Source organism: Scyliorhinus torazame, chromosome 26, assembly GCF_047496885.1.
Source record: "Scyliorhinus torazame isolate Kashiwa2021f chromosome 26, sScyTor2.1, whole genome shotgun sequence".
NCBI lineage: Eukaryota > Metazoa > Chordata > Chondrichthyes > Carcharhiniformes > Scyliorhinidae > Scyliorhinus > Scyliorhinus torazame.
In genome coordinates, this window is record NC_092732.1 from 44,323,973 (window position 1) to 44,336,243 (window position 12,271).

The 12,271-nt window shown below is 52.0% G+C and overlaps 1 protein-coding gene across 1 annotated transcript in view; it reads left to right on the forward strand.

Annotated features, from left to right (window-relative positions):
- Positions 1 to 6,528, forward strand: part of LOC140402899 (uncharacterized) — a 29,228-nt gene extending 22,700 nt beyond the window's left edge. The window contains exon 8 of the mRNA XM_072490527.1: positions 6,155 to 6,528. Coding sequence (XP_072346628.1) covers positions 6,155 to 6,220 — 66 coding nt within the window. The 3' untranslated portion in view covers positions 6,221 to 6,528. The remainder of the gene's footprint in view (positions 1 to 6,154) is intronic.
- The last annotated feature ends 5,743 nt before the right edge of the window (positions 6,529 to 12,271 follow it).

Below are 12,271 nucleotides of genomic sequence, written 5' to 3' on the forward strand. Positions count from 1 at the left end.
GCGGCCAGGCCAAAAACGGCGGGTTCCCCCCGGCGCCGTCCACACCTGGTCGCTGCCGTCGTGGGGGGGGCGAGGGGGGATCCTGCACCGGGCTTCACCTGGTATGTGGGGTGGCCCGCGATCGGTGCCCACCGATCGTCGGGCCGTCCTCTCTGAAGGAGGACCTCCTTCCTTCCGCGGCCCCGCAAGATCCGTCCGCCATCTTCTTGCGGGGCGGATTCGGACAGGACGGCGACCGCGCACGCGCGGGGGTGGAGAATCCCGCCCAGGCAGCTGGAGTCTCCGATTCTCAGGCCATGCCCTGATGCCGGCGCGGGAATGGTGACGTTTTACGACCGATAATTCGGCACAAAACAGCCACTGATCCTCCGTTTGGTGGGGGGGGCTAACAGGCCGGCAATGTAGAGTCCCCGGCTCTAGTTGCCGTTACGGCTTGGTGAATTGCCGGGTCTGCGGCCTGCAGCAGACACGCCATGCAACATGGCACAGGCCGCCCTGACCTGCCCCTAACTATTGATGACGCCTGGCTGGTCAGACCGGGCGGCACGGTAGCAGAGTGGTTAGCACCGTTGCTTCACACCGCCAGGGTCCCGGGTTCGATTCCCGGCTCGGGTCACTGCCTGCTTTACCTCCGGGTACCCACCGTCCAGAGATGTGTGGGAAAGGTGGATTGGCCGGGATCAATAGCCCCGTGGCGTCCAGATGTTAGGCTGAGTTGCGGGGATAGGGTGGAGGTGTGGGCTTGGGTAGGGCGCTGGTGTCTACTCGAAGGGCCAAGGGGCCTCCTTCTGCTCTGTAGATTCTGAGGTCTAAGCCAATGTTTGATCCAGTTAAGTTTTGAAAAAATCAAAGCTAGATTCTGGAACCTTCCCCTCTCTCCTCCGGCCACAGTTTGGAGTTGGACCAGACAATTGGCCAACTTGGCAACCCATCGGGTCTGAATGTTAGTGTCTAACAATATATCCTCTGGAACACAAAGACATTCGGAACACTGCCCACCTCCTCCCGGCGTCCGCACCAACTCCCGTTCTCTTAATTCTGGCAATGGCATCTGCACTTCCAACTGTTCGGATCAGATAGTATCTCAACCCAGTTCCCCTTGGAGGTCGCTAGCCTCTCCATCAAACACCCTGCCCCCTTTATGTCCCAGCTTAAAATTAGGATCAAGCTTTTGGCCACAAAACATTTAATTTTGGCTCAGTTTCCAGTTTTGCCTGACTGCATCTTTCGAAAACCTTCTCCTCACCAAAGCCTCGGTATAAAATGCACATTCCTGTGTGCAACGGGCAGGTGGTTGAGGCCGTGACATCTAGGCACTTGGGAAGAAGAATTAATGGCAGTATGGCGGGACTGGGAAATATCTACAACCTGGCGATCAAATCGTTAACAAAAATATAGCCAGCTGGAAACCCCCGGCGGCTCTCTGGAACGATGGCATCACTGGGTAGGTGGTGGCTTAGTGAGGCTTAGTATCGTGCTGGATACTAATTGGGGCAATGCGGGGTTTGTCATGGAGTGAGGGAAGGGGGGGGGGGGGGTACGGCGGTAAGGGCTTTCAGTGGTCCCTCCGCCTTCCTAATGTCAGACTCCTCAGTCAAGCACTGAGTGTCTTTGAAGGATAGACGGTAGCGCAGCGGTTAGCACTGTGTCTTCACATCTCCGGGGTTCGATTCCCGCTTGGGTCACTGCCTGTGCGGAGTTTGCACGTTCTCCCCGTGTCTGCGTGGGTTTCCTCCGGGCGCTCCGGTTTCCTCCCGCAAGTCCCGAAAGACGTGCTGTTGGGTGAATTGGACATTCTGAATTCTCCCTCCGTGCACCCGAACAGGCGCCGGAGTGTGGCGACGAGGGGATATTCACAGTAACTTCATTGCAGTGTTAATGTAAACCTACCTGCGATAATAAAGAATGTTATATTGTCTTGCTCCCTGCAAGGCGAGCCCACCTGTCTGACCCTGAATGACAGCAGGATGAGGCCATTAAATAGACATTAATTGGGCGGGAAGGCCATCCACAGACCTTTCCACCGCGTACTAACACCGCCCAGTCCATCGCACAAACCCCCCTCTCATCCATTGACTCCATCCACACCTCCCGCTGCCTGGGGAAAGCGGGCAGCATAATCAAAGACCCCTCCCACCCGGCTTACTCACTCTTCCAACTTCTTCCATCGGGCAGGAGGTACAGAAGTCTGAGAACACGCACGAACAGACTCAAAAACAGCTTTTTCCCCGCTGTCACCAGACTCCTAAACAACCCTCTTATGGACTGAACTGATTAACACTACACCCTGTCTGCTTCACCCGATGCCGGTGTTATGTATTTACCTTGTGGACCTTGTGTTGCCCTGTTATGTATTTTCTTTTCATGTACTAAATGATCTGTTTGATCTGCTCACAGAACACGTGACAATAAACAAATGCAAATCAGGTGGAGGTGGCAGGTCGCTGCCCCCCCCCCCCCCCCCATGCTATTAAATGCCCCCAACACCAAACGTGCCAATGGGGACGGCACACAATTACACCTGTTTTTATTTTATAAATTTAGAGTACCCAATTCTATTTTTTTCCCAATGTTTTTTTTAAATAAATTTAGAATATCCAATTAATTTTTTCCAATGAAGGGGCAATTTAGCGCGGCCAATCCACCTCCCCTGCACATCTTTGGGCTGTGGGGGTGAGACCCACGCAAACACGGGAGAATGTGCAAACTCCGCACGGACTGTGACCCGGAGCCGGGATTGAGCCCTGGTCCTCGGTGTCGCGAGGCAGCAGCGCTAACCACTACATCACCGTGACGCGCCAGTATCAAATTGTTTATTGCCGTGATGCAACAATCCTTATTCTGGAGGATTTTCAATGTTCCGGCTTTTCCGTACAGCTGTGTATGCCGTACCATGAGAATAGATTCAGCCTGACCCATTTCAGCCCAGCTGGACAGTAAACTGTTTGCTGCTCCGTGCACCTGCGCCTGAAACTCTCTCCAGCTCCTCCCACCCTCTCCGATAGTGATCTGCCTGGAATGTACTATCTGGCTTCCAGCCCTTCTCAAAATCAGCTGATTAACACAAGCTGCTTTACTCCAGTATGTCGAGGTTAAATAATTCTTAGTTAGCTGTGAATAATCATTTCAAGAACATTTTGTGCGATTACACATCGGGGTCCAGACCGCACAGAAGGGCTGGCCGCTGTGGGAGAGGGTGGTGCGCTGGAGGATGTGAGGACAATGGGGAACGCATGGAGCGGCACGGTAGCACAGTGGTTAGCACTGTGGCCCACAGCGCCAGGGTCCCGGGTTCGATTCCCGGCTCGGGTCACTGTCTGTGCGGAGTCTGCACGTTCTCCCCGTGTCTGCGAGGGTTTCCTCCGGGTGCTCCGGTTTCCTCCCACAGTCCAAAGATGTGCTGTTGGGTGAATTGGACATTCTGAATTCTCCCTCTGTGTACCCGAACAGGTGCCGGAGTGTGGCGACTAGGGGCTTTTCACAGTAACTTCACTGCAGTGTTAATGTGAGCCGACTTGTAACACTAGTAAAGATGATGATGGTGATTATGATGGGGATCTGGAGTTTAAAGAGATACGAATGAGGCTTTGGACACGGCAGAGTTGGAGGTAGATGATCTCTGCCCCCTAAGATGGCAAAGGGATCTCTCATGTAAGCGGTACAAAATTCCGGGTGGCAGAGTGCCACAGTGGTTAGCGCCGCCGCCACACGGCGCCGAGGACCCGGGTTCGAATCCCGGCCCCGGGTCCCGGTCCCGCGTGGAGTTTGCACATTCTCCCCGTGTCTGCGTGGTTCTCTCGCCACCCCCCCCCCCCCCCCCCCCCTCCACAACCCGAAGATTTAAGTTCCTGTTGTCTGTGCGGAAGATCGATGGTCGTTTTCGCAACTATCCTTCCGACGTGCTCACCAGATCGTGCCTGGCACTGGAGGCCGGCGAAATTCAGGGCACATTTCCCAAATTGGAGACGGAAGTCGAGACGCTTAATTACCTCAATTAGGGGGGGAAATCTCTTGCCAAGTGGATGAGAGGGGCTGCTGTGGATAGGGCGGACCCCTCCTCTGCTGTGCAAATGTGACTAAAGTATCGAAGTGGAAAAATGCTAATTATACTCCAGCTGGCCTTGCACCGTGTCGCTAGGTTACCAAGCCAAAACCTGCTCCAGCTCGCTAGCAGGATCCAGCAGAGGTTTACGTTGTAAATGGGTGAAGCTTAATTCCCACGTCGTACGTCACACTCATCTCCAATTCTAATTCCTCTCGAACTGAAATCTGTCCCTCACCCGACTCGTTTCCCAATCGCGTGTGGTCAAATGCATTTGCTTCCCCGTTGGGCCACCAATTAATTTTACTGTAACCCTCCCCGGGGGGGGGGGGGGGGGGGGGGGGGGGGCGGCCTCACTGCTCCACGCTCCCACCCACGGCTGTTTCACAACATCATTAGAATTAGCGATCGAGCTGGTTTTCTCCCTGCAGTCCATTGGGGCAAAGGGAGGCCTCAGAAAACGAATATTGCTGAGGTTAATGATCTCATTCCGCATCCAGGGAAAAAACTGGAATTTGCAACGCGTTTCGTACTGGAAAGGTGTGAAGGAGTCAGTCGCTCCAGCGGTTCTCCCAGATGCTATTCCTGACACCTGGAAATGCCTGTTTGGGGACAAGATTATGTTTAGCTGTGATGCCGCTGAATGTCAAATCAAAACTATTTATTGAGTGGGGGGGCGGCGGCACGGTGGGGCAGTGGGTTAGCACTGCTGCCTCACGGCGCCGAGGTCCCAGGTTCGATCCCGGCTCTGGGTCACTGTCCGTGTGGAGTTTGTGCATTCTCCCCGCGTTTGCTTGGGTCTCGCCCCTACAACCTTGTCTACAAAATTATGAGGGGCATGGACAGAGTGGATAGTCAGAGGCTTTTCCCCAGGGTAGAGGGGTCAATTACTAGGGGGCATAGGTTTAAGGTGCGAGGGGCAAGGTTTAGAGCAGATGTACGAGGCAAGTTTTTTACGCAGAGGGTAGTGGGTGCCTGGAACTCGCTGCCGGAGGAGGTGGTGGAAGCAGGGACGATAGTGACGTTTAAGGGGCATCTTGACAAATACATGAATAGGATGGGAATAGAGGGATACGGACCCAGGAAGTGTAGAAGATTGTAGTTTCGTCGGGCAGCATGGTCGGCACGGGCTTGGAGGGCCGAAGGGCCTGTTCCTGTGCTGTACATTTCTTTGTTCTAACCCAAAGATGTGCAGGGGAGGTGGATTGGCCAGTCTAAATTAATTTTTTTTAAAATAATCTTTATTGTCACAAGTAGGCTTACATTAACACTGCAATGAAGTTACTGTGAAAAGCCCCTAGTCGCCACATTCTGGCTCCTGTTCGGGTACACAGAGGGTGAGTTCAGAACGTCCAATTGACCTAACAGTCCTTTCGGGACTCGTGGAGGAAACCGGAGCACCCGGAGGAAACCCACGCCGACACGGGGAGAACGTGCAGACTCCGCACAGACAGTGACCCAGCAGGGAATCGAACCTGGGACCCTGGCGCTGTGAAGCCACAGTGCTAGCCACTTGTGCTACCGTGCTGACCATTAATTCGATAAAAAGAATTGGGAACTCTAAATTTATTTAAAAAAGAAAAAATAAACTATTTATTGAGACGCATCGAGAGTGGTTTTTTAAAATTCGTTCATGGGAACGTGGGCGTCGCTGGCTGTGTGAGCATTTATTACACATCCCTAATTGCCCTGGGGGGGGGCGGGGTTAAGAATCGACCACATAGCTGTGGGTCTGGAGTCACGTGTAGGCCAGACCGGGTAAGGACGGCAGATTTCCTTCCCTACGGGACATTAGTGAACCAGATGGGGTTTTACGACAACTGGCAATGGTTTTGGGGTCATTACAATTCCAGATTTTTACTGAATTGAAATTTCACCATCGGGGATTTGAACCCAGGTCCCTGGAGCATTACCCTGGATGGCTCGCCCAGTGACAAGACCACCCCGCCTCCCATCATGGGTGTAATAGCAGAAGAATGGAGTAAATTAGATTGGAGTGGGTGTGACATAATTTGCTGTTCTATTTCGATTGCCTATATAGGAAAGCTAATGTTGGAAATGACATTTGTTGCGCACTTAAATAATTTGCGATTTGTTGCGCTACTTTTGCAGATGCCCGGGAACGGCACAAACTTGTACTCGTATACAAACCATGCTGTGGAGTCGGACAACTTATGAACAAGGCGGACGGGAGATTTCACGTGGAACGCGGCCTCCAATTGAAGCGCGCAGCCGGGCAACTCTGAAACTTAATTTTGAGTCTATTCTTTCGTTTTAAAATATTATCAAAGGAATGTTTTCTCCCCCTAACCCCCCCCCCCCCCGGATAAACATTCGATCTCCTCACTGCCGATACCGACGGCAAGAGCCATGAAAGAAAGTGCGGGGGGACATACGGTGACCCTTACCGCACAGTCAAACTTAAACGCCCAATGTTTAGGAAGTTAGAATAACACGGGCACATAAAACGGTCAAATGGGAAACGGCAGCGACGAGGGCGACTGATTTGGAGCGGGAAGAGAATTCAAAGCCTTGAACGCAGCACGGTGCAGGAATTTTCGGGGTGGGGGGGGGGAGGAGAGGGGTTGGTGATCCCTTGGGATGGTGCACCGGAATCGCCAGGGTCCATGTGGGCTGCTGCACAGAACAGGAATGGCTGGGATCTGTTTGGGATTCAGCGTGATTGGGAGAGTGGCGTGGGCTACGTTGTGGTCTTACCTTGCTGGTCTTATCTTCCGATCTCACTCATCTTCTGATCGTATGAGCATTGTTGAAATTCCTCACATTTTTACTGAAGTTTAAGTTTGGAAAGCCATTCGTGTTTTTGGGACGAGGCAGTTTCTGAAGGTTGGGGTGGGTTTGGTGACGAGAAGAGAGGCCACAGGAGTTTAATGCCTTTCCCACTGAGCCTGATGTTGTAACCTTGCCTTAATTACCCGCCTGCTTGGTACTAAGGGCAGCACGGTGGCACAGTGGTTAGCACTGCTGCCTTACAGCGCCAGGGACCCGGGTCACACTGGTTAGCACTGCTGCTTTGCAGGGACCTCGGGCTGCACAGTGGTTAGCACTGCTTCCTCACAGCTCCAGGGATCCAGGTTCGATTCCCCGCTGGGTCACTGTCTGTGCGGAGTCTGCACGTCCTCCCCCGTGTCTGCGTGGGTTTCCTCCGGGTGCTCCGGTTTCCTCCCACAGTCCAAAGATATGCAGGTTAGGTGGATTGGTCATGCTAAATTGCCCTTCGTGTCTAAGGTTAGGTTACGGGGATAGGGTAGAGATGTGAACTTAGGTGGGGTGCTCTTTCCAAGGGCCGGTGCAGACTCAATGGGCCGAATGGCCTCCTTCTGCACTGTAAATTCTACCATTCAAATAGATTAGTGCTAATACAGCTGTTCATTAATGTCAGTTTAACCAGTTCTGATGCACAGAGCAACTTTTCAGACCGAAACATTGGCACAGATTATGTTTAAGGTGTACAATCGCCACCTGCCAGACAATTGGGTGCCCTCCCAAGGTTAGTATAACCTAAAAATTCCATCCATGTGCTCCTTGCACTGAGAGAATAAAGGGTACAGCACTCTGAAATCCCGTCAAATCTCTTGAATTCCGATTTGGAGTTAATTGCCGATTTAGCATCAACCCCGTCCGCAGACGTCCTGAGCAGATTATTCTCCTGTTACCCAAATGTGCAGTAAAGCGTCTTTAGAAATCCACGTTCTGCTGATTCTATCTCCGATATCGGCTCATGTATAACTTGCCGCGCCATATGTAAATACGCAAACAAATATTTATAGTCAAGTCGCATATTTGCAGCAATTTTTTTCACACGGAAGAGAATCACTTTGTCCAGTTGAATCTGCCTCTTCGTTATTTGTGAGATTCCGCCAGCCCGTATTGGGACAAAGCAGCGCTTTGCTCTCTCGCAATCAAAAAAGGGGCTGGTTTAGCACAGGGCTAAAGCGCTGGCTTTGAAAGCAGACCCAGGCAGGCCAGTATTCCCGTACCAGCCTCCCCCAACAGGCGCCGGAATGTGGCGACTCGGGGTCGCAGTAACTTCATTTGAAGCCTACTTGTGACAATAAGCGATTTTCATTTCAATCTTTGCTACTCCACCCAGACGACCCGATAAACAATTTATTTGGAGGCGTGCAAGCAAATGTGAAACAATCAGCCTGCAAAAAAAATCCCTCCGCCCTCCACTGCCAGCTCACCACCTCCCTCACACTCACTACAAGTCCATCGTGTCCTTGGATTCCAACGTTGAATGCTGGGTGCCAAAACTTTGCGTGCATGTGAAAATGTTCTTACTTCAGTTGCTGCCTCAAGAATGGATCGTTAAGCTCTGGACCGACTGGACTTTTCTTCACAGAGCCTGTCCAAGGATTGTAAAGCCAGCCGTATGATGGAACGGTCGCTGTCTGATAGGGAATTGTAGTTTTGTGTGTGTAAGGATGGCTGTTCTTCAATTTTTATACACAGCTTTTAACCCTTTAGTCATTATTATCAGTCTGAGCTGTATATATATATATATATTTGCCAAGTTAGGCTTCTTTCTACCTGAGGTTGGTGTGACTATGCTTTCTAACAGAGCGGCCACCATGTTCTGAGGGATCAGATGATTTCTGGGTTGACATAAAACTACTCTCTCTCTGCCAGCAATGTGTGCTTGCACTGCGTGTGTGTGTCTGCGTGTGTGTGTGTGTGTGTGTCTGCGTGTGTGTGTGTGTCTGCGTGTGAGGGTGTGTGTCTGCGCGTGTGTGTGTGTGTGAGGGTGTGTGTCTGCGTGTGTGTGTCTGCGTGTGTGTGTCTGCGCGTGTGTGTGTCTGCATGTGTGTGTGTCTGCATGTGTGTGTGTGTCTGCGTGTGTGTGAGGGTGTGTGTCTGCGCGTGTGTGTGTCTGCGTGTGTGTGTGTCTGCGTGTGTGTGTCTGCGTGTGTGTGTGTCTGCATGTGTGTGTGTCTGCATGTGTGTGTGTGTCTGCGTGTGTGTGAGGGTGTGTGTGTCTGCGTGTGTGTGTGTGTCTGCGTGTGTGTGTCTGCGTGTGTGTGTGTCTGCATGTGTGTGTGTGTCTGCGTGTGTGTGAGGGTGTGTGTGTCTGCGTGTGTGTGTGTGTCTGCGTGTGTGTGTGTCTGCGTGTGTGTGTGTCTGCGTGTGTGTGTCTGCGTGCGTGTGTGTCTGCATGTGTGTGTGTGTCTGCGTGTGTGTGAGGGTGTGTGTGTCTGCGTGTGTGTGTGTCTGCGTGTGTGTGTGTCTGCGTGTGTGTGTCTGCGTGCGTGTGTGTCTGCATGTGTGTGTGTGTCTGCGTGTGTGTGAGGGTGTGTGTGTCTGCGTGTGTGTGTGTCTGCGTGTGTGTGTGTCTGCGTGTGTGTGTGTCTGCGTGTGTGTGAGGGTGTGTGTGTCTGCGTGTGTGTGTGTGTCTGCGTGTGAGGGTGTGTGTGTCTGCGTGTGTGTGTCTGCGTGTGTGTGTGTGTCTGCGTGTGTGTGAGGGTGTGTGTGTCTGCGTGTGTGTGTGTCTGCGTGTGAGGGTGTGTGTCCTGCGTGTGTGTGAGGGTGTGTGTGTGTGTGTCTGCGTGTGTGTGTGTGTCTGCATGTGTGTCTGCGTGTGTGTGAGGGTGTGTGTGTCTGCGCGTGTGTGTGTGTCTGCGTGTGAGGGTGTGTGTCTGCGTGTGTGTGTGTGTCTGCGTGTGTGTGTGTGTGTGTCCGTGCGCGCGTGTGTGTGTCTGTGCGTGCACGTGTGTGTGAGGTGTGTGTGTTAGTGTCTGCATGTGTGTGTGTGTGTCTGCGTGTGTGTGTGTGTCTGCGTGTGTGTGTCTGCGTGTGTGTGTGTCTGCGTGTGTGTGTCTGCGTGTGTGTGTGTCTGCGTGTGTGTGTCTGCGTGTGTGTGTGTCTGCGTGTGTGTGTGTGTCTGCGTGTGTGTGTCTGCGTGTGTGTGTGTGTCTGCGTGTGTGTGTCTGCGTGTGTGTGTCTGCGTGTGTGTGTGTCTGCGTGTGTGTGTCTGCGTGTGTGTGTGTCTGCGTGTGTGTGTGTCTGCGTGTGTGTGTATATATCACCATTGCTCTCATTTTAAATAACTTGATTAACTACTAACTATATTTATAACCAGAATAAAACTCCACTCCTGTTTGAGGATTGCAGAATATACATAAAACAAATTCATGTTTTTTTTTTGTATTAAAATTCTTCTGATGGTAATTTCAGCCTATCACACGTTGCTTTGTAAGATTTTTTGGCAATTGACAAATTGGTAACACAGGAAGTTGTGAAATGTCAGTATGAAGTGTCACTCAAATAAAGGGAACAATAATTATTTTTCAATGAGGTTTTGTTTTTGCCTGCCTGTTTATTAATCGCACAGCCACTCTGCTGTACAGCGCTACAATTGCTTAGGGCTGGTTTGCTTGGCAAGGTAGCACAGTGGTTAGCACTGCTGCTTCACAGCGCAAAGGACCGGGTTCGATTCCCGGCTTGGATGACTGTCTGTGCGGAGTCTGCACGTTCTCTTCCCCGTGTCTGCGTGGGTTTCCTCCGGGTGCTCCGGTTTCCTCCCACAGTCAAAGACGTGCAGGTTAGGCGGATTGGCTGCGCTAAATTGCCCCTTCGTGTCCACAAAAGGATAGATGTGGGGGTTACGGGGATAGGGTGGAGGTGTGGGCTTAAGTGGGGTGCTCTTCAAGGGCCGGCACCGACCCGATGGGCCGAATGGCTTCCTGAACTGTAAATTCTATGATTCTCCCCGGTTGGGTCTCTGTTGCTCTCCCCTCTGGTAGAAGAATCGCAAAAGATCGGAGGCGGAGCCTGATCGAAACCTCGAAATATCCCAAAGCTTTAAAGAGCCGATAAAAGTGTTTTTCAACTCTGGTCATCGTCATAATGCAGGGAAACGCTGCAGCTGCTTGTGCAAAGTAAGCTCAGCTCCGCAAACATCAATGATAAATTAGCAGCAAATCTCATGTGTTGTTGATCTTGGCTGAAGGATAAAATATTGCTCAGGTTATTAGGGAACACTCCTGTTATTCAAATAGTGCCATGGCTCCGACTATATTCATCAGCTGGGGGACAGCGAGGGCCTCGCTTTAAGAACATGGAATGTTGAAAATAGCAGCAGCAGAAGGCCATTCGGCCCCTCGACTCTCCTCCACCATTTGGTTCGATCATAATAATCTTTATTATTGTCACACGTAGGCTTACATTAACACTGCAATGAAGTTACTGTGAAAATAGGGCAGCAGGGTGGCGCAGTGGTTAGCACTGCTGCCTCACGGCGCCGAGGTCCCGGGTTCGATCCCGGCCCCGGGTCACTGTCCGTGTGGTGTTTGCACATTCTCCCCGTGTCTGCGTGGGTTTCAGCCCCACAACCCAAAGGCGTGCAGGCTAGGTGGATTGGCCACGCTAAATTGCCCCCTTAATTGGAAAAAATGAATTGGCTAACTCTAAATTTATACATTAAAAAAAAGTTACTGTGAAAAGCCCCTAGTCGCCACACTCCGGCGCCTGTTCGGGTACACAGAGGGAGAATTCAGAATGTCCAATTCACCCAACAGCACGTCTTTCGGGACTTGTGGGAGAAACCGGAGCACCCGGAGGAAACCCACGCACACACGGGGAGAATGTGCAGACTCCACACAGACAGTGACCCAAGCCGGGAATCGAACCCGGGACCCTGGAGCTGTGAAGCAATTGTGCTATCCACAGTGCTACCGTGCTGCCTCATTCCCCTAAACCTGGAGGCCGGGTTTCCCAAACGGACTGCGCGGGACCCTGGGGTTTCCCCAGCGCTGTAAAGCTGCTCCATCCAATCTCCCTGCACTGAGATTCACAATGGGCTGGAAATAGCACGAAAGCAAATCTTCAAAGTTCCAGGCCAGGAAAGACCGACGCAGAGTGATGGGGTGAAGAGGTGATGGAGCAGGAGGGGAAGAGGTCATGGCGGGAGGGGGGGGGGGATCCCTGCTGCTTTTCCTTATTAATCCGCATTTATCCAGGTGACTATTTATTTTGTCAATGCAGAATCCGTGGAGTTCTACGACAGAGAAATCCACCTGCCCTGCACACCTTTGGTTGTGGGGGGCGAAACCCACGCAGACACGGGGGAGAATGTGCAAACTCCACACGGACAGTGACCCAGAGCCGGGATTCGAACCCGGGTCCTCAGCGCCGTGAGGCAGCAGTGCTAACCACTGCGCCACCGTGCCGCCCCTGGTGATAGATTTAAGGAACTCTCCGAAAATTGAC